Source organism: Thermobia domestica, chromosome 6 (assembly GCF_964235325.1).
Source record: "Thermobia domestica chromosome 6, izTheDome1.hap1.1, whole genome shotgun sequence".
NCBI classification, from domain to species: domain Eukaryota; kingdom Metazoa; phylum Arthropoda; class Insecta; order Zygentoma; family Lepismatidae; genus Thermobia; species Thermobia domestica.
In genome coordinates this window covers 59,319,493-59,346,518 of record NC_137459.1, presented here as the reverse complement: position 1 = coordinate 59,346,518, position 27,026 = coordinate 59,319,493, and the positions used below count along the sequence as shown (strand labels likewise).

At 36.7% G+C, this 27,026-nt stretch overlaps 1 protein-coding gene across 1 annotated transcript in view; it reads left to right on the top strand.

Moving 5' to 3' along the window:
- LOC145688028 (ankyrin repeat and BTB/POZ domain-containing protein 1-like) overlaps positions 1-11,372 on the top strand; it is a 72,981-nt gene extending 61,609 nt beyond the window's left edge. The window contains exons 7-9 of the mRNA XM_081761706.1: positions 2,690-2,854; positions 5,077-5,277; positions 8,871-11,372. Coding sequence (XP_081617832.1) covers positions 2,690-2,854; positions 5,077-5,277; positions 8,871-9,077 — 573 coding nt within the window. The 3' untranslated portion in view covers positions 9,078-11,372. The remainder of the gene's footprint in view (positions 1-2,689; positions 2,855-5,076; positions 5,278-8,870) is intronic.
- Positions 11,373-27,026: the final 15,654 nt, after the last annotated feature.

The window sequence follows — 27,026 nt, the reverse complement described above, 5'->3', positions numbered from 1 at the left end:
TAAGGACACATCAGTCAGCTAACGAGTCATCTGGTCGGCTAGAGCTCTTCGCTGGCAGTAATACCAGGAGGGAGTTTAATTTTTGTATAGATTAACCATAGAAAGGAACAAGTTAAATCCATTATCTAGAGCAGAGTTTCCCAAAAGATGGTCCACGATGTATTGTTGGGAAAATAGGTTTTATCTTAAGCTAGCCTTCAGTAAACATTGTATTAATAAAAATAATCAAATCGATATTCATTCTTAGGGTTACCAGACGTACCTTTTAAGAGTACATGTAGGGTCTACTCTTCCTCAGGGTATCAACTTTTGTACTTCCTCTTTTTTAAATGAAAAACTTCTTTGTACGCTTTTTCATACAGTGTGTGACTCCTGGCATCATGAACAAAAATATCTTCGCTTGTTTCTATGTATCTATTTACGCTTGCTTATTGCTATATATTCAAATTCAAGGCTAGCAAGTTCAGTGACGAAAAACTTTCGAACTAAAGGAATCACCACAATAGTAGGATGTCTAAAACAAAATAGGCTTGTGCAATCATATACAATCTTGTGATCATACGCAATGTTCATGTCTTTGTTCAAACACTTCATACCAGTGAATTGCTAAGAAAGATTCTGTCAGAATATCTTCGCAAGTCCGCCATTGCACAGAGTTAGGGAATATTTTCCCGAGCTCGAACCCAATAACTGGTGAATTCGAAATCTGTTTAGCTGTATCGAAATAGACAAAATCCTTAGCTTCTCAGGAAAGGAATAGCATCAACTGGTGGACTTATTGTGCTGTAGTACCATGAAAAGTGTTTTTAGCGATTGAAAACTAGCTAACTTTTGGTTAACTACTCGTAAAGACTTCAGAAAACTTGGCGAAAAGGCACTAAAACATCTTCCTTTTGCAACCACATATCGGTGTGAACAAGCTTTCTCAACCGTGTGTTATATGAAAAACAAGTACAGAAATCAGATTGACATACAGTATGATTTCAAAGTAAAAGTGTCAAGTATCGAACCTAACTTTTCAAAAATAGTGAACTCTAAGGACAGATTCCACTTATCGCACTAAGAATTAAAACTGTTCGATCTGTCTTTTTCATAAAATAAATATGTGCCTCCCAAGTGTATTCCTAGCGTCCTACTTTAAATATTGTATGTATAGTAAAACACCATTACTTGTAATGTTGGCTTATACTGTATGACTGTTTTATTTTGTGACATACAAAACATCAGACTAAATTAATAAAAATTTTTTAAAAAAAAAGGTCATGTTTAGGTAAGTAATGACGTTCGATTCAGTAAGTGCTTATTAGAATTTTAATTTATGACTTGAAATCGATTTGGGATTTTACGGGGTCCGCAACACGTTGGCGAAGGTATGACAGGGTCTTAAAAAAACCTGATCATCATGGTTGTCTTACTGTTTTTAATATATTGTCTACTGTACTGTCAGACCTGCCTATTTTTATCTCTTATCATGAGCGTTTCATTAATTATTTTAATTATCATTCATTTGCATATTCTTCTTTAGCCTATATGGCATAACAGTTAGACCTTGAAGTAAAGATCTCCTACTTTAGTTAGAAAGTTAGTGAATTTGTTCTCTTAAAGTTAACCCTAGAAGTACCGGGAGAATGTGTGTTGTCAATTTTTCCCGCGTTTAAATTTTCAGTATATTTGCAGTTGAAGTGTTTCTTAAGAGCTCTTGAATTTTTACATTGTTCGTTCGAATGCAGTATTTACTTTTGTTATTTTTGTATTATAATACCATATGTAAAAATGATATATATTTTGAAACAATAAGGTGTGACATGAAATTTTAAATTTAATGAACTAATTAGAATCAATTTTTAGACAGACTGTACTAGTTAACACACCTCCAACGGTAGCAACAATCCCCAGTACTACATAGAGTCACATTATAGTATTACATTATTGTCTGATACTGATTATATTTTAGCGTCCCTTTCAGCAGCGACGCTATATGAGACGTGGACCTACAGCTTAGCGTGGGATCCGAACCACATGAGCTCCCGGCTGGAATCGAACTCGGGCCTCCCATGCCAAAGGCGAACCACTTAGCTACGAGGGAGCTTTATATTATCAGTGGCGTGCGCAAGGAGGGGTTCGGGGTTTTAAACCTCTTGAGCAAGATATGGAAAAATAAACATTTACTATACTAAGACATCTATACAACAATCGTGCATGTCTTGTAATGATATGAGATTGTGTGACGAAACTGCGTACTGCACTGACTATTATAATTTGTATTATCTCAATAAAAAAAAGTTCAGACAAGTGTGTCGTGATGTCGTAGGCACACAGAAAAGTGTCAGTTCTAAAAGGTTGGGAACCATTGCCTTATTGCAAAGTGTGCTCTACAAGTTCCCCACTATTCTCGGCATACTTCCTTAAATGTTCTATCATGTTTATTTGAATTCTTTTCAAGCAGAGCAATCTGAAGATAACCGAGACCTCCGCAGCATATAATGAAGTCTATAGGCATGAAACCAAGTGGCCGTGCTACATTAAAATACTATCGTCTTAGTATCACAGCTCACTTGTAATAAAAGTCATGAAATAAAACTGTCATTCGTTTCTTGCTCTATCTATATGTAATACAGAACGTACATGTTTTAATGAGCAATTAAAAAATGTTAAACAGCATGTGTTTTTTTTTCTTTCTTTATTGCAGGCTTTCTTCTGTGGTAGAAGTGAATTTTTTAAAGCATTAGTTCGAGACCACTTTAGTGAAGCAGAAACCGTGGAAGGTGAAGGCATACCACATATCACGATGCATGAAGTATCTGCCAATGTCTTTTCGGTTGTTGTCTACTATATTTACAGCAATACGTTACAGGTAAGTTCAATAGAGTATTTTAGTGACATTGATAATTGATTGTAAAAATAATCACACTTTATGTGGTTCATGACATCAATATGATAAATTTCAGATTCATCAATGTTGATAATGGTATTCACTCCTTTGACAATATTAGCAAGTGACGTGTGTTTGCGAAAATGTTTGCAGTGCAGTGAGAAACGAAACGTCAGTTTGTTGAGTAAATAATACTGGATAGTGATCAACTAAAATAGATCTTGCAAAATCGAATGTTTATTTTATCAATCATTCATATCATGTTATACTACTACAGGAAGCTGCAATGTTTTATAGTTTGCACAAAGATTAACAGTTCACTTTTTATGTCATTTTGTACGAGCAATGCGATTTTACATATTCCTTTCATTCTTTTTGTCTTGAGAATGAGCAAAAAATTGTTGCCTGAAACTTAACAAACGCGTGGTATTTTTTATCTTTAAAATTTGATAAAGTGAGCTTTAAATTTGTGTCCTTATCTTTCCTGTACACCATAGGGTGTACAAATTTCTAAGATCTGAATTTAACAGTAAGAGAGTTTGGTAGGTGATAGAAGATTTTGTTGGTAGGTTAATATTTTAATTACGTCATACTGATTTTTTTAAAAAAGCAAGAAATTTTCTTTTGTACAATGTAAAATATTTTCTATTAATTAAGGGCGAGGATTACAAATTTGTTCTCGTGTTGAGTATATTACAGCACAGCCCACTTATAACGAACTCGGAAATAGCAAATTATTGGATATTACGAATAAATGAAATCCCCGTCACACCGCTTATTTAAAACTCGGAAGAAATAACTGTATGTTACGAACAATATTTTCCGAAAAGACCGCTTATAACGAAGTTTTCAGAACGGGATCATATTTTCTTTTCTTCTGCTCGTGCATAACTCAGGCACCGTAAAACTGTTTTTCATAGCTGTTGTTACTGTACAAGCCAGGCATGACTCACTCCTCCTCCTCCCACTCGGATGACAGCAGAAATCATCCCGGGTGCAGATATTTCCATCAACGCGCCAGAAATGAGTGAATTTCAGAAAGCAGAGACACAGAGAATTACGTTTGTCGAGGACGTTGCTGCAGATGATGCGCTTGTAACTGAGGATCCCGATGTTGATAATTCAATTGTGGAAAGCATGAGGAAGCCTTCGAAGGAAGATGAAGCAGATTCTAATGATGAGGGAGAAGTGGAAAATGTGAAACACCCGCAAGTTCCAAGAAAGCGATCCAGAGTTCGGAAAACTTGCAAAACTTGCTTTCCTAACACAGCAACACGGTTCCGGACAATGAATTTTGGGTGTTTGTGGAAGTGGAAGCGGCGATGCTACGAACGGCGGCAGCAAACACGGTTCAGAAGAAAATTACAAACTTCTTCGAGCGTGATTGAACAGGTAGAAATAACTGCAATATGTATGATAGTCTAGATAACAACCCAATTAATAAAATTATCTTGAGATGTAATGCTATACTGCTCTATATTCTTTTTTAAACATATCTGCTTGTAATCTAGTCTTTTTTTTTTTTCATAATTCGGAAAAATACATGAGTTTGTTAATAACGAAGTTCGGATATAAAGAACTCATTGTGTTGATCCCTTGAAATTCGTTATAAGTGGGCTGCACTGTATTGTGTATTTCAGTTAAGAAGGAGCTAGCTATATAATGCAACTAGCGCTCAGAGAACATTTTAAAAGTAATAAATTTCAGTTAATCCCTTCGTGCAGATCAAAGTCAACTTATCTGTTATATTCAACACTCTCGAGTGCTTTCTTCGGTCTTTTTAACTTCTTTGAATTGATCAAGTCATGTGTTCAATTACCTTTTCTAAAACGCCCCCCGAACAAAACCTGTTTCCTCTTTACTTTTATAAACCAAACGAAAAAGGTACTCGTGAGTGGCTAATAAAATTGCCGAATTCATGTAGCTCTGCAAGGAGAGGAGTAACTGAGGCAGCTATCTTTTATATATATTTGAACCCATGAATATTCGAAAAAGACGCCAGATACACATATATACACATAACATTTAACAAACTTTTCGTTTTTTTTTTCAAATTTAGACTGATAGCATGCTGACATATTCTAAACTGAAGCAACTGAAAAGTCTAAACTGAAATAATTTAGCTGACATACGAACTTAGGATCAATTCTGAACCTTACTCACTTTTTACAGTGTGTAATAAACATGTTTATCTTATATAATAGGTAAAAGAAGAAAATGCCATGGATGTGTTGTGGGCCGCTGATATGTATCTTCTACCTGGTTTGAAGCGGAAATGTGGTAATTTCTTATCTAGTCAACTCAACTGCCAAAATGTTGTGCCTATATTAAGGATGTCACGCGTTTTTCAATTACCGTCACTTGAGAATAACTGCACAAAATATATAGCGGATTACCTTGACAAGGTAATGATAATAATAATAATAATTATTATTTTGTTTGTTTCAAACATGCTATTTTATAATCAGCATTTTGCTGGCATTCTGCTCATAATGTTACAACTTACAATATACTTTTTTTTTTTTAAGCGGAAAACAGTGTGATGATGTAATGAGTTTTAAGGGAATAGGTTAAATAATAATAATAATAATAATAATAATAATAATAATAATAATAATAATAATAATAATAATACATCACTACAATAAAATAAAATATGTAAGGCTAATTATTTAGGATATTGAAAAGTGTCACAATTATCTTGTTTTAAAAGTTACTTCAGTTAAAATATATCATGTTTATATTTCAAAGTAAGAAGTTTGTGTAATGTGTCCTATATCAAGGAAAAATGAAAACTCTATTTTGATTACTCGTAAAATATTTTTTTAATAACAATAACAAGAAAAACTGATATTTCATTTGGAACCACCAGACATAGTAGGTAAATAGGCAGGAAGAGAACAGGACGGGCAATTCCACTTTTTAAAGACATTGCTAATAAAACTCCAAGTGACCAAAGCAGTATTTATAATTTAGGAGTATATATCTATGTTACAGTTTCGACTATGTAACATATCCTTCCTCAGATATATTATGAGAGAAATATCCAATTTTGACATCTTAAATACAATCTGAATGCAAGACACGCCGTTTACAAAACGTGAACTTTTAGTTGGTTATAAAAAGTAAATTTTTAATTAGATGTTGAGACTTTCTCTTCTTGCGCCCCTGTTTATAACCTTTTACACCTGTTATAAAGCTTTTACAGTGAAACCTCCGTTAACGGACACCTCTATAATACGGACAGATTTTTTTTTTTTTTTTTTTTTTTTGTCCCGGCAAAAATATATGTTGTCTTTACGGAACAAAACCCTCCCTTTTACGGATACTCTCAGATACGGACGCAGACAGTCCTTCTTCCTCCAAATGTTTCAATAACTTCTTCATAACGGACAGGAATTATTCTCGGTTCTGCGATATGTTACAATAGGCAGAAAAATCTTTTCCCCACAAATATATCTATCATGAGTCTAGACTTGGTGAAGCATCAAACAGAACATCTTTAAACTGAACTTAAAATCCTTTTTTTCTGCTCGCAATAAACTGCTTTGTGATGAAAATCCTAGAAAACGTTCAATAAGCAATAACACTCATGCAGGGTCAGTCGTATGGCCAAATATTCTATGCGAAAGATCTTTCCTTCCCTAACAAATTTAGTGATTTTTCCTCTGGTTCTTGCATCTTTTTAATGGATATAATTTCATAGCTAAAACAAACATTGTTTATTTTACAATAACATTTTCAGCGAGCAATGTTTCCTCTCTTACTTTTTTGGAAAAGCAACATTTTTCTTTTACTTATGATACTGGAACAAGTCTGAGTTGGAAATTTTCCGGCTTCCTTTTTCACTTTCTCTGCAATCCCAATGACTTGCCTTTTCATCCATTCCACCAACGAAGATACCGCGCCAGTACACACAAACACACACAATGTTTCTTCCGCAACCGTACTGAGGATTCTCAGAAGACACTTGCTAATGAGTTTTATTAGCCTTGTAGAGGAAAAAGCATGACTTTTTGCTAAACAAAAGAGTTTAGCATGTTAGTTGCTTCCTATCGCATCTTTTGAGAAGGTTATGAGAATTTGAAATACATTAACAGATTCCCCAGCAATAATATTATTTAATAGAAATAAATTTCTCCTTCATCCCTTCCAGTAATTCAAATACGTACTAAATAGAGTATTTTCATATTGAATTTTACTATTTACGCTCATACATAATGTATTTACTGTATATTACTGCATACAATTACCGTTGTGAGAAATCAAATTTCTGTTACATCTCTGTAACGGACACCACTCAGTAACGGACAAAAATTCATTCCCATTGATGTCCGTTATTCAGAAGTTTCACTGTAATTGGTTAAGAACTAAACTCTTAATTTTGGCGTTTGTCACTTACACTTGCTGTTCACTATTATCCACCTGCTGTTATCCATTATTACATTTGATTAACATCGTACACCTGTTCTGATAGCTCGTTTTAAACTTTTTTTTTTTTTTTTTAAATATTTCTTTCTATTTTGTCTATAGTCTTTTTCCATAATTTATGTATCACAAGTCCACTATACCAATTCATTAACTTCTCTTTCCCATATTTCTTAATCCACTGGGCTTCTTTCCACTTTCTTATCACACTCCTTTTTTCCCTTTCTAATCCTTTTATTCCTTCCCAATCTATCTCATGTTCCGTTTCTTTAATGTGTTTATATATTGCGTTGTTCTCTCTTTTTAGTCTAGCATCATCCTTGTGTTGTTTTATCCTTTGTTCTAATTTCTTTCCTGTTTTCCCTATGTACTTCATATCGCACTTTTTACAATTAACCTGATACACTACTCCTTCCTCTTCTGATCTTATTTCCTTTTCTTTCTTCTTTCTTTTCTCTCACTAAGTCTATTATCCTCTTTCCTCCTATCCTGTAAATTTTAATCCCTTCCTTCCTCAACAGGTTCTTCATGACCTCCGTTTTCTCCTTTAAACTTTCAATTCCAAACCATCTTTTTCCTTTTTTCTCTGCTTCTTCCTCCTTTTTTTCTTTTTTTAAAATCTTTTCTTCTGTATCTGTTTCCCCTTAATAACTGGCACGGTATTTCTGTGTCTTCTTTCTTTTCTCTTCGTCGCTATCTATCATTTTTATCCTCTTTCTCATGTTCTGTATAAAATTCTTCTTGGTCTCCATGTCTGCGTCACTCCCCTTATGGCAGTATATCTTGGCATTACATACTTTCCTGTAAAACCTCGTCTCAAATTTTCCTCCTATTTTCTCAATTGTTATTTCCATGAAGTTGATTTTCCTTTCTTCTTCTATTTTCATTTCTAGCCTAATCCTTTTTACTTCATCCTCAATTGTTTTTAAGAAATTTCTCCAACTGTCTCTTAGTTCCTTTCTATATTCCAAGGCAATCATCTACATATCTACAAAACATTATAAGATTTTGCCCTATTTCTTCTTTCACTTTCTGTTCCCACCTGTTCATTACGATCTCTGCCAGTACCGGGCTCAGTCTCGAACCTATGCGGGAAGTGATTCGTGACATCAAAACTAGTTAAATGTGGTTGTGAACATTAGCAAAATGGTATATTAGGCAGTTGCACAGACACAGTTTATGCACATCTTTCTGTTCCGTTCCAATTGTCAGGATTCGATTGTCGATTCCAAGTTGGCACTCCTGTCACTCGTATACGACGCTAAATTCGACAATACGTAAGAAGACTTTTTTTTTTTTTTTCTAATGTTACGAATCACCTCCCGGAGTTGGTGCACATCTTTCAGGTTCACACACACACACACACATATATATATATATATATATATATATTAGGTAGATTGTCTTTTGTTATATGTGTGTGTCTTGTTGTACAATATGTTCATCCGCATTCTTGAATGAGACTGTAGACTGCAAGATAGATTTCTAAAGTTGAGAATGAGATAGTTTAAAAGACAGTGTCTCTGTAATTAGATGTCTTCAAGCTTGTGTTACTTTCTCTTTCTTCCAGATGCATGACAACCAAGAGCTACGTGACTTAATAGTTCAAGATGCAACCGAAGTGAAAGAGAGACAGGAAACTGACACGATTCCTGTCGTTGATGATGTGAGATATCATATCAAATCTGGAGTGCAAACGTTCAGTGAAATGAGTGAAGCAGATGAAAAACTTGCTATCATAGATCAAATTTTGGAAGAGCTTGGGCTAGATGCTTGAGTAAAGAATATGTATATATGTTTCTTACCTGTGATTTGTTGAGACTGTTTACAGGTTAAACAGTAACTTAATTTAATATTCATACAACGTTTATTTATACTGTGACACCAATATTTTGTGTTGGGGAATGTTGTATATACATATTTAAGTATTATATGTAAAATTTTTGAAACTACGTTTTGCCTCGGACAAAATTAATTGTCACTGAATTGTCATTGAACATTTGCTGTTAAAGCATAATGTTCAAATATATGTATCTTTGTCATGAGTAAATTGGAGTTAAGTATTACTTGAGACTGTTAGAGGAGTGCCACACTGTTTTATGATAAAATTGAGACAAAGCATTAACTCTTAAGTAAGGGTATTATTGTTGTTTCGAATGTGGTTTACTTGTCTGTGTGGAGTCTCTATTTTTATTCGTTAAGTATTTTGATAAAATTTTCTTCAGTGATATATTTCAATAAAAAATCGTTGACGTGTGTTTTAGAGTTCGATAATCTGTACTGTTTATTTTATTTGAGGCCACGGTTGCTCAGTTGGAGAACAGTGCTCATCTCTAGATGTTGCGCGTTCTCTATGGAGTGGCGGACAAATGTCATGCGTGTGGGTATTCTATGGATACTCCCTTTTAATCATTCCACCAGCTATTGTCATTTTTCTTTTTTCCCTGTAACATTGTTTTCTTTAAAGGTATCACAGGACATGGTACTTAGTTCTTTGCTGATGTTTTGAATGTTCTCTAGGGAGCGCAACATTCCCCAAACACTTAACAAATTTGACATGGTAGTCAGCTGCAAAAATGGATATACAGAACCTACATGTATTTTTGTCAGTTACTTCCAAACGAATTGACTAATTGGAATGTGGTTTTCAGTATCATACAAAGTAGCTTCTCTCTGTGTTAAAAAATAATAAATAAATAAATAAATAAATAAAATTTGTCAACTTGTTTGGAAGTTACTCACCAAAGAAAACATATACCCATTTTTGTGAGCCATGTCTATACATAGCGAGCCTAAAGTCTAACGGTACAATGCGATTCAAAAGTTCCCGAACAATAAATTTAAGTTATTGAGATCCTACTTTTCCCCCCACAAAATATATTTTACTTTTATTTTAACTACAAAGTCCGTACATTACCTTTACAAGAGATGTTCAAAATATCCTCCAATAACATCAAGGAACAAACTGATCAGCGACATATGTTGGTTGCTTCCACTCCCGTTTTCTCCCACTTTCTTCATTCCACCATTTCACTTATTTCTCATCATCATCGTCTCCTTTAGCCTAGCTGGCATAATCGTAGGACGCAAAACTTAAAGATTTTATTTCATTTAATTTTTGCTAGAATTGGCAGAGTATTTCCGTGTTTGTTTCAGTATGTGGGTCTTCGCCTCTTCTTGTTAGCATTCAGTTTCCAACAATAGCATTCAGTTTCTCCAAGTGTTACCACTATCCGAATGATCAGCCTTATATATCTAAATTTAGAGTTGTGCCGAGGAAAATTAGACCTTCAATTTGCCACCTAGAAATTGTGTGTGGTTTTGCGCTCTTGGACTTATCTGAAATCTACTTGTCTCGCGGAGACGTTACACTAAGTCATACACCATTATTTTTCCTGCCGTGGGAATACTAGAGAACCGGTGCTGAAGTATATAGAAGTGACGTTCACACGATTTTGTTACAAAATTCAGTTCTACAAAGGCAACTCTGTTCTTGCGTGAGACTTATGACGGGATTGGCTTCTTCCCTAAGCTATCACTTCCGCTGTCACTTGGCAATACTAGCTGATGGTGAGAAAACATTATCTAAGGTCCCTTACAAGTATCGCAAGGATCAATACTAGTAAATATTCTCTTGTTTTCCAATTCGTACATTTGAAACTCGGTGACTTTTGAATCACACTGTACTGTGTTGTGTGTGGAGTTCAGAGAAGGACGCAAGAATCATAAAATGTTGTTGAAATTTATATTTTTGTATTACTTAAACAAGTTGTTTAAAAGTTGTTAATATTGTTATGTTTTACTCAAAGATTTATATATATAAAAAGTACTTTCAGCCAATATCATTCCATGTCCTTCAGTAAATGCCAAGGTTTTTACATTGCTTTATATGCCAGAAAAAGAATTTAATTGGGTGTTTGTAAGATCTTTTTATGGTTTTTAGGTCCATGATGGATGTGCACGCGTTTTAGGTCACTATCAGATTCCATTCCTTGGTACCTTAATAAATTTGCAATGTTATTTATGCATGCATAATAGTTTTTGAGAAAAAAATAAATAAATTCATACAGAGTATGTACTGTTTTTTTTATGTATATATAAGTATATGTAGAGAGAAGAATAATAGATACTTCGAATTCTTACCTAATTGAGAGAAACGAAGTAACACCTATTTTAGACCCTGTTTCTGTCTGTTCAAATTGTACTCGCTTGTGGTCCACGTGATCCCGGGTTAGATTTTTTTCTTTGGAATCCTTTTTGTTTCCGCTTTGACATTTGGAAGTTATCTGAATTAAGAACTATTGACCTCTCGTTTTGAAATTCATAATTGACCCTAGCAAAAAACTTCAGCATTGGCCAAATAAATATCAGTTCGGTCAGTATTCTTTTACGTGTTTTATGTTCAGAGCAGATCGGCAATTTGAGGGGTAGTATTATTAGGAAAAATCGGAAAGATTTGTTTTGTTCACATAAGCAATATGTAACCAGAGCTTGAATTTATTCTATAGTAAGTGGTAGAGCGTTTACCTCTGGTGCATGGGGTCCCTGGTTCAATTCCAGGCCAAGTAACTTTGTGGTAGACAGGGACGTGCCGTGGAAAATCAGCGCCCGGGGCAAGAGTATACGACGGCGCCCCCATACATTCCAAACAATTTTTCCTATGTTTTTTCCTTTTCTCTCTCGAATTTTTCGCCCCCCTTACTTCAGCGCCCGGGGCAAGATTATACGACGGCGCCCCTATGCATTCCAAACAATTTTTCCTTTTTCTCCCGAATTTTTCGCCCCCTTACTTCGGCACCCGGGGCCGTTGCCCCGCTGCCCCCCCCCCCCACGGCACGGCCCCGGTGGTAGACGACATCGTGCTAATGGTTTTTTCTCGGGGTACTCTTGTTTCTTCCCCCTTTGTCATCCCACAAATTCTCCCATCATCACTTGCTTTAAGCGTCTCCCTTAACCTAAGGGGCATAACCGTGCGATGTTAAACTGAAAAAAAATATTTCATTTTGTTTTTTTATTCTGTAATAATACATTGTCACAAAATAATCTTGTCATTTACCTCAGGCAACTAATTTATATTACCTATCTCAAATCCTACGCAGTCTTCGAAAGTAAGAAAGAGCTTACCCATTTGTTAACTAAGAACTTTTAGTCCTTAAAATTATATGTATCTCATCAGTGTGTAGAATGCATTTGAATAAGGAGAAAGTAGGTAGACATGTACTTTCGGTCAGGACTCACCGAAAATTACAGTAATAGTACAGGGAGATAATTCTATCCGTCGTACAGTCGCATTTAACAGTAAATTCTTCCTTTAAGTCTTCTATTAATATTTTCCGAATGGTTTTTTGAATAGACTGAAATAATGACGTCATTTCCTTTCAATTACCATGCTGATCATTTTTTTTTTTTTTTTTTTTTTTTAATACAAATGCATGAAGCAAAAAGGTGTATTTTGAAGTCTCGTACAAACAAGAACAATGACTCAAATATAATATATTTTAATGACGAAGTAAAATTGATGGAAAAATTAAAGTTAGAAATCGCATAATTAGTGTAAGCACCATTACCGTGTAATCCATCATAATGAGAAGCAATTAATACACAATATAAACTCCTTGATGTGCAGACTGACGAACTGTCGGCACAAGGAATGCTGTAAAAATATTCGATTTTTAGAAGAAAAAATAGTTTCTATTAGAAGAACGCAAATTCTCTTTGCGCATTTGCACTCCTTATGCACTGCAAATATTGTGCATACCCTTCATAAGTGCACAATATTAATGCCTACAACAACAAAACACACACACTACACTACACTACACTATATATATATATATATATATATATATATATATATATATATATATATATATATATATATATATATATATATATACACGTAACGCATAACTTGTCAGCCACATGTTGTCAAACCGACCTCGTTGGGATCAATTCTTCGACCAGAAATAATGCTCTTAGAGAAGTTGGACTTATATGAACATGTTTGTCATTACTTTTTCTTGACGATGGTGGAGGCATCAGTAGTTTATACGAAGTAGTTTCCAAAATATCCCATGTAGTGTTTTACTATGTTTGTTAGGTCCTGGTCTCAACAACGCCTGTACAGTGTAAAAGCTTTCAGTACCAACAACGTATATAGAACTTCATACTCATCGAAAAACACACAAAGAGGGGTGAATTTTATATTTCCTCAATCAGTGTTGTCAACTTGCGGGATTTGGTTCCAAGAGTGGGCAAGTGTCCGAATGTCCGAATCAATTGGAAATATGTGGGGAAGTTTTTTGTATGAAGTTCTGGGGAAATTTTCTAAACTGTTCTTTTATGTCAAAGGTCTTTTAACATATGTACATTGTTGGGTTTATGCGTATGCTTTACTCAATAGCCCAGACTCAACTCCTGCTGACCCATTATAATTCTCAGTTACTAGGTAGGCTTATCTCTTCCCTAAAACAAAACTTAGGGACAAAAAAGGAATAGGAGAAAAAGAAGAAAAAAACAAAACAAAACAAAAGGAAACATCGAAATAAAACATTGAAGAGAAACTTCCACTGCCGGTTGGCATTTTTGCTTTGAGCACATATGACCACGTCTCGGGAAATTCCCGCTACCGCAAGGCGGGGGTCTGATTGTTTACCGTGTCTGCAACAAATATATGTGTTATGTTTTGTGCCGTATCTTGTAGTTTAACAGTGTAGTTTAAAGTGTATTTTAACAGTGTTAAATGAAGATCGTACTTAAATCTACGCAAGAGTGGTGTAAGCTCAACAGATAACTGTATATTTTTCTTTCCATCTTTATTAAAAATTTACTAATGTGTTTCTTGTGAATACTCTTGAGTAAATATTTAGCTCTTGGGCCTAGGCTAGGACTGAAACGACCAGAACAGAAGTTGCAGAATATATAGCTCTTCGGCGTACAATTAGGAACTTGAAAAAAAATATTTATGTATACAGGGTGAGTCAAAAGTCCTTGGACACCTGCATAAGTTTGAAAATCGACGGGAAAAGTAAAAAGTGATGATGGGAACAGAGGTTTGATGAGGGGCCGCAACTTTTGGAGTGTATGTCATTCATGGCCGCCATCTTGAAATCCGCCATTTTGGATTCAAGTCAATTTTTTTTAAAATGGGAAGGGGGTGTATGACACATCAAATAACACTAGCTTGAGCTCAGAAATTTAGTGGTGTAATTTTTTTTTCTATCTTGTACAGTTTAGAAGTTATTAATGTTCAAAGGTGGGAAATTACCTTGATACTGACCCAGTTCTCTCTTTGCCCAGGTGATCTAAAATGGGTCTGACACGTGAACAGAAGATCGAAATCATCCTTATATCAGGGGAACGCAGCTACCGAACAATAGCAGCTGACTACAACAGACGGCACCCAGACATAGAACCGGTATCGCACAGCACGGTGGCTCACGTGATCACCAAATTCCGGGAGACGGGCTCTGTTCAAGATAGGGCACGTAGTGGGCGACCAAAGACTGCCACCTATCAGGAAACTGCAACGGCGGTTATTGCATCGTTTGTGAAAAGTCTTAAACGAAGTACCCGTCGTGTGCCCCTAGCATGTGCAATAAGCCAATCCTCCGTTGTTCGGATATTGCATGCCAATCAGTGGCATCCTTACAAGCTGCATATGCAACATAAACTGAACGAGGATGACCCTGATCGCCGGTTGGAGTCCTGCATGTGGGCTACTGAACAACACGAACTGGATCCTGCGTTTGCCAAGGGCATACTGTTCAGCGACGAGGCGTATTTCACTTTGAACAGGGAAGTTAATCGACATAATTGTCGAAACTGATGTGATGCAAATCCGAACTGGATTGACCCAAGTCGAGAACATAGTCCAGCGAAGGTGATGGTGTGGTGTGGCATATGGCATATGGGACACCCGCATCATTGGGCCATTTTTCATTTACAACAACTTAACTGCACCACAGTATCTGATGCTGCTGCAGGACCTTGTGTTCCCTGCCACACTGAACGCTGACGGCATTTTCCCATCTCATTTTCAGCACGATGGAGCCCCTCCACACTATGGACTTGGTGTCCGTGAATGGTTGGATGAACAACTGCCAGGGAAGTGGATTGGTCGCCGTGGTCCCGTGGAGTGGCCGCCCAGATCTCCTGACTTAACGCTCCTTGATTTTTATCTATGGGGACATCTAAGCAGATAGTGTATGCTGAGACAATCCATGATTTGAGATACCTGGAGGAACGCATCCAACAAGCCTGTGACCAAATTTCAGGAGACATTCTCCTCCGTGTGCAGTCAGAGTGGTTGCGGCTACTACAGTTGTGCATTGCACGGGATGGACAACACGTAGAACATGTGTTGTAGCATTCAGTATCAAGGTAATTTCCAACCTTTGAACATTAATAACTTCTAAACTGTACAAGATAGAAAAAAAAAAAAAAAAAAAAAAACAAATTACACCACTAAATTTCTGAGCGGATTTCAAAATGGCGGATTTCAAGATGGCGGCCATGAATGACATACACTCCAAAAGTTGTGGCCCCTCATCAAAGCTCCATCACTTTTTACTTTTCCCGTCGATTTTCAAACTTATGTAGGTGTCCAAGGACTTTTGACTCACCCTGTATATAAAAGGTGACAGGGGCATACCTCTAAATTATCCGAATGAGATAAACCTTGCAAAATTTAATCTCCTTAATGTCTTGAAAACAAATACAATTTTAAAATAATTTTCTTAGCTTACTTGGCGGGAGTAGAGGGGGCATATTCCTCTATAAAATCCTATAGTTCGGGTGTTGGGACTAGCCTAGACGAACTGGGACGATTGGAACGAAACTCGCATGATCCATAGTTCTTAGAATTATAAAGACCTAGAATTAAAAAGAAATAATCTATTTACATATAAAAGGGGTGACAGGGGGGCATACTCCATAAAAATTGTCCGAATGAGATAAAACTTGGAAAATTTCATTTCCTTAATATCATGACAATGAAAATAATTTTAAAATATTTTTTTTTTTTTTGGTTTACTTAGCGGGAGTGGAGGGTCATATTACTGTATAAAATCCTATAGGTTTGGTCTTAGGGATAGTCTTGAAGAACCGGGACGATTGGAACGAAACTCGCATGATCCATAGTTCTTGGACCTAGAATTTAAAAGAAAAATATTCTATTTACATATATATATGGTGTGACAGGGGGTGTACTCCTCAAAAACCGACTAGATGAGATAAAACTTGTAAATTTTAATCTCCCTAATGTCTTGAGAACGAAAATAATTTTAAAATATTTTTCTTAGTTCACTTGGCTGGAGTGGAGCGGATATATTCCTCGATATATATATATATATACCTGCCTCAAACTTGGCTTTTTATTATGTTACTTTGATTAAAATGTATGTGCTAAGAGGGGAGAGTGGGATCAGAATTTATTTTAAAATCAGTGCCTTAGGGGTCTCGCAAGTTAGGAAAATAAAACTTGGTATATCAAAATTTCTCATTAAAAATAGTTGGACACGTCACCATACGTTTCCAAAACTTTCGCAAGGGGCAAATTTCTGTACTCCCCCCACCCTTGTGATTCAAATCTACGTTGTCTGTTTCATAATCACGGATGAATGGCTGGATCGTTTGAAATGAATTTTTGAACATAGCATTCGGATCGAGCCCATTATTATCATATCACTTTCATTAAAATTCGTATCCTAAAGGGGATAGTAGAGGGGACTATTCGAAAAATAGAATATCTCACTAGCTGCTCATGTTCGTAACATGAAACTCCATATATAACCTCCTTATTATAAATAAGTGGAAACGTGCTCTAACGTTCTAGAAAATTCTTTTAAAGGGGAAGCCATTTCTATGTTATTACCAATATATGTAAAAAATAAATAAATAAAATAAAAAAAATGAATATTGTGTGTTTTATCATCACGGAAAATGGGTAAATCCTTTGGAATGAATTTTTTAGTAAAGTGAGCAATTCATTTGTGCTGGGTTTTTATCTTGTGACTTTCACCAAAATGCATATCCTAAGGGGAAGGAATTCAAAATGTATAACAAAAATATGTACTTCATTAATCCTTTAAGTTAAGCTGATGGAACTCAGTGTCCCAGAGTGGAATGGGGATAGGATTTAACTGTTTAAAACGAATTTTTAAACATAATTTTTGTTGACTTCGATATTTATCATTAGCGACTTGGGTTAAAATACGTGTTCTAAGAAGAGATAGGGGGAAGGTATTTTTCGAATTTTTGCAAATAATAACGGCCGTACTTGTCGAAAGGTTTTTTTAAACGATAGATATCGCTTGGGTCGAGTTGAATTTCTATTCGATTCAAATACGGATCTTAAGGGGGTGGAAAAGAAGGTATAAATATACCTTTCATATATTTTCCATAGACATATTCTTGTTGAGCTAAGAATGGGCATTTCAACTAGTTGTTAATACCGTAAACAGAAAGAAAAATATATTTGAGGAGAAAATGCCATTCTTACTTAGAAACATCTTACTACTGAGAGATGTTACATTTTACGGTGTTATACATATTATATTTGTCATACTGAGTGCAGATAACTTGAAATCAAATATTTATATTCGTACACTATTCGTGCTGATATGCAAATTTACCTTGAATACTTATACAATTTTAAAGCAAAAGGTACTTATATTCATTATGAGAAAATTATGATAAAAGGAATATTTTAAATAAAAGTACTATTAAAAATCAATAAATATAATCAAAATCAATCAATAAAAATCAATAAATATAAAGTACAAAAAATCAATAAATATAAAAATAAAAGTGACTACGTTCGTGAATTAATTACTTTTTAACCACCCGATCGATCTCAATCACATTTTTAACATATATGAAGTTCAAACCTGGAAAGTTTTTTATCATTTCATTTTGACAGTAGATCTGTTACCAGTGCGAGTGAAGTCTCGATAATGTGCCCGGGAATGTTTGGTATGTGCAAGATACTGAGGAGGAAGAGCTGGTTTGTAAGCATGAGCGGTGCGAAGCGTAATATGTTGAGCAGAGTCAGTGTGGATGGCAGCAGTAATAATATCTAATGCGACATAAAGGTTATCTTCTGTTTCAGGTTCCGGGATATTTTCTAACAGATGTTGAAGTAAGGTACGGTAACCGTTCCAGTTGGCTTTGTCAAACATGGGATAAGAGCGAGGAGGTGGAGGAGTAGTGCGAGAAGCAAAACGTGGAGTTGTGATGGTCAGAAGTATTGGCACATGATCACTGCCAAGAGGATCCAGGACATCTAGCCTGCAACAAGTCTGGAGATTAAGAGAAGAAATAACTAGATCCGGCGTTGTATTGCTACTAGGTCGAGTAGGCTTGGGTAGTGGATGATGGGCGGTAGTATGCGTGATAGGATAGTTGCGGAAATCTTGTTGCTGACGGTGAATGCGACTGTGAAAATTCAGATCAGCTAGAATTATGTAAGTGCGATAGTTATCTGAAACGTATTGGATAAACTGATATGGAAGAGGATGTCCTAGACGAATTTAGATGGTTGCAACTGTGATGTTAAGTTGTTTGAAATATAAAGTAATAACTAGATGTTCAGGTAAGGTGTATTGGAAGAGTAGTGCGGCGAAAAGGAAGAGATGGAGCAAATCCTATAGCGACCCCACCATTTGCCCTCCTTGCTGGTGCCTGGTTATCGTATCGAAGCATGGTATAGTGCGGCAGATGCACGTGGGTGCCGGCTGTAAGTTGTGTCTCGTTCAAAACGAAACACGCCACATGTTTTTCGAAAAGTAGCTGCTAAAATAAGATTTTATCTTGAGGTAGAGAACGAATATTCATAAAGAGAAACGTAATATCCAGAATGATGGTAAGGTAGTAGACGGTGAAGTAGTGAGTCTTAAACTTCTGTTTGCAACGGATCTGAATGAAAGTAAACAGTTCGGCTAGATTAAGTAGCTGTGAAGTTGATGTTTAGGATGGCTTTGGAAGTTTGTTGAACTTGGCAGAGGATATGGTTGCGCAATAGCGGATGAATATTTTGTAGTGTAATTGTGTGAAACGATAAGAATTGGGTAGTTGTGAATGGCTGACAGATATCCTGAGGAGCAGGCGCAGCTTGGCTAACATATGGTTTCAATGGCACTGTTAATTCTGGTTTGAATGGATCCGCAGTAGGTTTAGCCTTGCATTTACAACTATAGGTAGCATGTCCAATTTCGCTACAAGTGGGACATTTTGGTTGAAGTTAGTGCAATTGCGGGTGCTATGATGGCCAGTGCAGAATCCACATTTAAGTTGGTTTGGACAGGAGCCGGGTGGATGATAATTATAAACTTGGTACTTTTCACAGCGCATAGGAAGTAGAGCAAGAGAACGAGAAGGCTCGACACAGTGACGTTTACGGTAGATGAAGGCTCCATTCGATAGAAGGGAATCGATCGTGTCGTGTGAATTTGTTAAAACTCGAACCATGTAGGTGTTCCCTTGAGCGTTTTTAATACGGATACATTTAGTGATAGAATTTCAGTCCAGTTGGAGTTCCTGACTGATTTCGTCATCTGTGAAGGATGGGTCAACACCTCTGATGACAACAGATAATGCGGGTTGCTTGCGTGGGGGCGGTGGTTGCCTGGCTGATTGAGCATTGAGTTGAGAAATAGAAGCATTATTACCAAAGATTTCATATGAATAAGTATTCCGAATTATGGATGCGAATTTATCGTCGGGTTTTTTAATGATGATGCCTTTCTGCGTGTAGATGATTTGTGCTACACTTATCCGTGGGATGTATTTGGTGATGCGATGATACAGCTTCTTGAGATCAAGATACTGAAGATCGTAGTTGGTAAGAAGAAATGAATGAATAGATGGTTTAACAGAATTGAAAGAAGTTTCAGCGTCCACGCGATGAGATGAATCAGATGCAGTGGATGATTCACTAAGAGTATGATGGCGCTTTGGTTGAGATGACTGAGGCTGATTCCGATGAACTTCGCTACGTGTGGTGCGTTTAGAACTCTCCCTTCGCTTGCCGGCATATGCAGACGAAGAGGAGGGGCCCAAGGAAAGATTAGTAGAAGCGTGAGGTCCAGTAGCCATGATGAGCACAAAAAACACAAAACAGCTAATAAGGTATGGTAAACAGGTAGAAGCCGCCCATTCGGATAGTAGCTTACGTGAGGAAATGCCCCAGTCTAAACGCGTCGCAACGAGTTACCCTTGGCTGAGATAAGTCTGATAGCTGTTGCTCAGCGATTATCTGACGAACAAGTCCCAGGATCGAGGGCAGGATTACAAAAAAACAGCTGTTTTGACGGGTGGTACGTCATAGCTGGTAAGAAGATGCGAACGCCAATCTCAATCTCAATCTTATCTTGGCGGTTGTTGGGTTGAAGTTTCGGGCTCTTGCCCTTGCCTTCTATTTGTTCTTCATTTGTTCATGTCGTCCGGATGACGTATTTTTTGATGAAGAACCGCCACTGTCGCAAGTTCTTGTTGGATCTATCATGAAGTGTAGTTGCTTATGGTGGTCTTGGCATGCGGTACATCAGGAGATGTGGTTGGCGGGTGCCTATTTTTCTCAGGTGTGGATATTCGGAGTTCTGGATTTGCTGCCAGAGTTTTGTGGAGCGCTGGTGGCGAAGTTCGCTGAGAAGGGAGAAGACTAAGGCTTCATGGACTTGAGCGGTGCTTATATCCCAGGAGTGACCGGAGATGACCTTTGCGGATCTGTTTTGGACCGCCTGAAGATGTCTCAGGTGAGCCGGTGCTGCGTGTTCCCAAGTTGGGTGAGCATACATGAGTATCGGTTGAATACGCATGCGATACAGATGGAGGCGTGCTTGTAAACTGGTTATTGTGTAGGAGTGGAAGGAGGGCTCTCAGTCTGGTTGTTCCTCTGGGTTTCGATTTGGTCTTGCATCCGTCGCTTTATCAGTCTCTCCACAATCTTGCTCAAGTGTGAGAGCAGACTGATTAGTCGGTAGCTTTTGGGTTCCGTACTGGCTGTTCCTGGTTTATGTATGAGTACTAGTCGGGCTTCCTTCCAAGCGTGTGGGAAGTGGCTTGTAGTGAACATTGCGTTTGCGATCTTGCAGAGGAGCACAATGACCTTCCGGGGTGCGTGTTTGATGGTAGCTGGGGTGATGCGGTCTGATCCTGCAGCACGGAGCGTGGAGATCCTCTGAATTTTCCTGCGGACCTCCCTTGGTGTAGTCAGGGCTGTGGCTGGGAGAGTGGCCTCCTGTTGAAGAGTTTGAAGCGTCCGGTGTACTGCTTCGTTGGTGGCTGCGTCCGGCGGTCCAGAGTGGTCTTGAAACACCGTGCTGAGGTAGTGCGTGAACTGCATGGCTTATTCATCTGGATCGTAGAGCAAGCCGATGGGTCCTTGAATGTGTTGTGTGCGTGGGACGGTGGTGGGTATGGTGAGAACTGACCAGACGACAGGAATCACGGGAGGGAGTTTCGATGGTCTGGAGATGTTGATTCCATTGGTGGAGTCTTTGGCGGATGTCTCTCTTCTTGATGCGGGTGCTCAGGGAATTCCGCAGTCTTCTCCATTGAGGGTGTCGGGTACGGGTAAAACAGGGGGGACCAGGGGGCTAAAAGTTGAAAAAAGGATATTTAGACTCAAAAAATCCCGTTTTTCCTCATTTTCCCGCCTTAGATACATGATGGAGACACGCGAGTCATACCGCCTGAAAGGCAGTTCTAAGCTGAAGACAATGGTGGGCGAAAGATGACCTTACTTTAACTAGGGATGTCTCAGGAAATTTTTTACCTGAGATCATGGTGTTTTACGGTAATTTGGGGCATGGTGGGAATTCCTGATAAAATTTCTCCCGCCCTTGGTATTCAAGATAGAAACTTGAAATTTGGCACACAGATTCAGTATACCAAGTGCTATTTATCAGATATTTTCATATGGCTACGTTCACACAGGGCCGCTCCAGAGGGGCCCAAAGTGCGAGAAAAAATTTTCCCTCCGAAATTTTTTGGACATTTTTCCCGCTCCTGGTATATGGTATGAGCATGCAAGTGATATCATTTGAAAGCCAGCTCCATTCTGAAGTGAATGAGGTATGAACCATGATCCTAGGAAAAATAGTGACGATGCAGTAGCTGCTTGACTGAAAGTCTAAAAAATAGCCCAAAAACCAGGTGCCGGAAAGGGTTAACAAGATCTGATTTTTCAGAAAAAAACTATTTGTAAAGCTAATGTAGGTTACAATATAACTGATTCTACACGTTCATCGCATTCAATATGTACAACATTTGAAAAACTAAATCTGATAAAACTTGATATTGCGTTTAATTCTTCTAGTAAATGATTAATGGATGGATAATATCCAACAAGAATTTTAGTTTTCATAGGAACTGCATTTTTAAGTATGTACCATATAACATTTTCACCTTCGGTAACATTATAACACGTGAATGGAATATGTACTTCACTTAATCCTACATGCCTATCGGATTCTGATAAACGAATATTATGTTTTAATTGATTAATAAAATGTGTTGGACTATTTGTAGGATATACATCTGCACTAGCATTTGAAACTAATGAAATGTAAAAACTATCATCAATACTCCCAGAAATCATTTTCGTTTAAAGTGAAGTGTTAGGTTTGAAGTTCCAAAACGAAATGGTAATTTTAACCCGTGTTCATCTTTTAAGTTTAGTTCAATCGTATCAAAATATTTCTTTTCGACTTTAACATAATGCGGTTTGTGAAACACAGAAGATTCTACATGAACGTGTACATTATACACAGTAAGTTTTTAAACAAATGGTCTACAAAATGCTTTACAATATCAATGGAAACATTAATTGAATTGGGAATATTATAATCTAAATCACATGGAAATTTTCCACGTGTTAGTAGTAAATCAACATTTCTAACTTTTGTGTATACATTTTTAACACCAATCGTATCTTCATTAATAAATCCGAAAATGAGTTGTAATCCTGGTGTAATACCAATCATACATTTATCTTCTAATTTTAAAGAATGTTTTTGATTTTTATTTTGTAAATAATGTAACATACGAACATTTTCGGGAATAAATTGTAGAATAGATTCAATTGATGAATAATATCCCGGTGTTATTGGAACATGATGACGTTCAACTTTATCATCAATAACATTAGCAATTATAATTTCTTCGTTTTCACGAACATTATAAAAACTCCACGGAATATTAATTTGTGTTAATGCAACACACATTCCCCATCACTTAAATCAATAGGTTGTGCTAATTTCATTCGAAATGATGATCAAGTATTATTATCAAATAGATTCCCACTTGCATTTGATGGAAGAGTAAGGTAAAAGTCGTGTGTAAAGTTCGAATTCATTTTGCAGACTGAACAGAATCTGATCTAATCCATGAATTCTTACTTGATGGATATCCCAACTATTTTACATACATCCACCCATTTTTACGTTTGAATACTTTTTCAATGTGATAAGTTTTCTTTGAATTTATAATTACTTTTTGTAATTTTCGTGCATAAAAAATCCTTTAATTTCTTAACCATTCCAATCTTTTAATTTATAAGTAACAGGATCCGATTTGATACATTTGTCAACAATAAATATTTCTTGTGACCATTTAGGTAAATATCCTTTTTCTAATATATGTTTCTACTTACTAACACGGATATAATCATCCGGACAAAATTTACCAGTTATATACTTTTTATTCATTTTCTTTCCGTATAATGTTCCCCACACTTGATTCACATTGGATTTATTTACTTTTGCAGGTGCCATTTTAATACTTGAATGATATGAATGGTTATAATTATTTACAATTTGATCTAATACATTAATATAACGATAAGTATTCTTTGCAGTAAAATAACGATACAATCTTTCTTTTTACGTACTCTTTACGTTCTTTTTTACGTCCTTCTTTGTTTTTAGCGGAACACAATATGCATAACATGAAAAAATATCAACACTCGATATTATATATGTATAATTGTTATTATACTTTGCAATATTTTGCATATCTGCTAAAGCCATTTGCAATGTTTCATTTGTTGCATGAACATAATAATTTTTACGTTCAAAACTTTACGAGTTGGTGCATGTAATGTATAAGCATCTTGAGAAGCTAACCATTCCTTAATTAACGTGGGACGTAAAACTCAAAGATTTCATTTCATTTTTCATTCCTTAATTTTCTTTTCAGATAACTTTGTTTTGCGTTGTAATGTTTGTATACTTCACAAAGAATCAGGAATTGATAATCATAATATATTTTTCATAATTTTGTCATTTTTACATATTATATTCTTTGCAATGTTTAAATAAGTTAGCTACTACAGTAGGACTAGATGATTTTCTTACTTTACGAATACGCTTTCTACTACTACTACTACTATTCACTTTTTATGCTTGTGTGCTAATAGGTGTACGAATAAATGCTTTAGGAACATCAAGGTCTAATAAAATTTTAACGTCACGATTACCTATAGGATTTCTTGAATATTTTCTTGTACGAACAGCATCATTTACTAAATATATAATATTTGAACCTGGTATTGTTTTTCCATGAATGCGTACTATACCAGACCTATCCAAATGAATTTTATCAGAGCTTGTCAGCCGTTTCAATAATAAATCTGTTTTTCTACTGTTTTCGGTACTGATTGTAAAATGTCTGATAGAAATGGTAAAATAGAAGTATTGTTTCATGGTTGAAAGTTGATGATGAGGGTTTTTCTTCTTGTTCTCATTGAATGACAGGTAAAGTAATAGTTTTATGTGAAAATGAAGTATGCTGTAAATAACGATGCAAAGCTTGTTGATATAAATTCCACTTTTGTTGTACACTAAGATCACGACATTTTAAAATTTTATTCATTTCTTCATCTAAACCTGACTGATGTGAATTTACGGATTTAAGATTCGATTGAATTTCATGTACAGCATTTTCAGGAACTAAAATCATTTTACGTAATTCGACATACTTAACGACTAAATATACTATTTGGTCTAGGAATTAATTCATGCGGGTGGACAAGAGATGGCGCAACGAACGGAGCGTCCCACAGTTCCGTGTATCCACACATGTGTTGCAAACACCTGTCATCGCGTATCGTTCGTAGTATAGGGCAGTGGATTAAAGCGTAAACAACACCAGTTTGTAGTTAAGTGAACATGGCGCAATTTGTGCCTGATAAAGTGTTTTTGCGGGGTGTCCTGCTGCATTACTTTAACATGCAGAAAAGTGCGACTGAAAGTCATCGTATTTTGGTGGAAGTGTATGGTGACCATGCTCTAGCTGAGCGAACGTGTCAGAAGTGGTTTGCACGGTTTAGAAGTGGTGATTTCGGCTTGGCAGACCAAGAGCGAGCTGGACAGCCAAAAAAATTTCAAGACGAAGAATTGACAGCATTGCTCGAGCAGGATTCGTGTCAAACGCAGGAACAACTTGCAGCAGCATTAGGCGTTGATCAAATAACAGTCTCCAAACGCTTGAAAGCCATGGGAATGATTCAAAAGATGTCACATTGGGTTCCTCATGAATTGAAAGACAGAGGCGTTGAAAGACGAAAAACCATTTGCGAATTGCTGCTTCAACGACAGAGCAGAAAGGGGTTTCTGCATCGAATTATTACGGGTGATGAGAAGTGGATCCATTACGAGAACCCTAAACGAAAAAAGGCCTGGGTGAAACCAGGTGAACCAGGTCCATCACAACCAAAACGAGATATTCACTGTGCAAAGGTTATGCTGTGCATATGGTGGGATATGAAAGGTGTGGTGTACTATGAGCTGCTGCAACCGGGTGAAACTATGAATGGAGAACGTTATCGACGACAATTAATGCGTTTGAAGCAAGCTCTGGCCAGAACACGACCAGAATGGGAGAACAGACATGACAAACTTATTGTTCAACATGATAACGCTCGCCCACATGTCGCAAAACCGGTCAAAACCTATTTAGAAAATGTCGGATGGGAAGTTTTACCCCACCCGCCGTATTCACCAGACTTTGCTCCTTCGGACTACTACTTATTCAACTGCATGAACAACGATTTGATTGGACAGCGGTTTACTTCTTCAGAAGATATCGAAACATGGGTCTCTGACTGGATCGCTTCCAAGGATGAGGACTTCTTTCGCCACGGAATCCGTACATTGCCTGACAGACGGGCGAAAGTGGTGGCTAGCGATGGACAATATTTTTCTTAAGGTATTTATGTATTTTGTGTTTGTACTACAGCTTCAATGTGTGCGTACCAACCGCACGAATTAATTCCTAGACCAAATACTTCCTACTGCTTTAAGTAGTGGTCCCCTAGATTAACGGTAGAAGCGCACCACCTTTTTGTACTAACAACTTCTTCTCTTCTTCAATGCAGTACGTTGCTGAGATAAAGCACGTAAGAAGTTTTTATGTCTACGTAAAGGTTGCTTTTGACGAGAATTTAAAGGTATGTTTCCTTTTATTTAGCTACTGTGTTTTCAGCTACTTGAGAAATTGTTCTTATTAAATCCCCTGAAGCAGTTTGTAAAATTTGTTTTCGTTTTGTATTCTTACATTTGCACAGAACACACAGCGTATTGTAGTGTTGTTTCACCTTCAACATCTTGATGGAAACATCACAAAAAATATTGTGTGCATGTCTTTTACGTTAGGGTACACATACAAGATTTCAGTGGGAAAAATATTTGTACGTATTCGCAATGCATCGTTTGTTTTCTGTGTC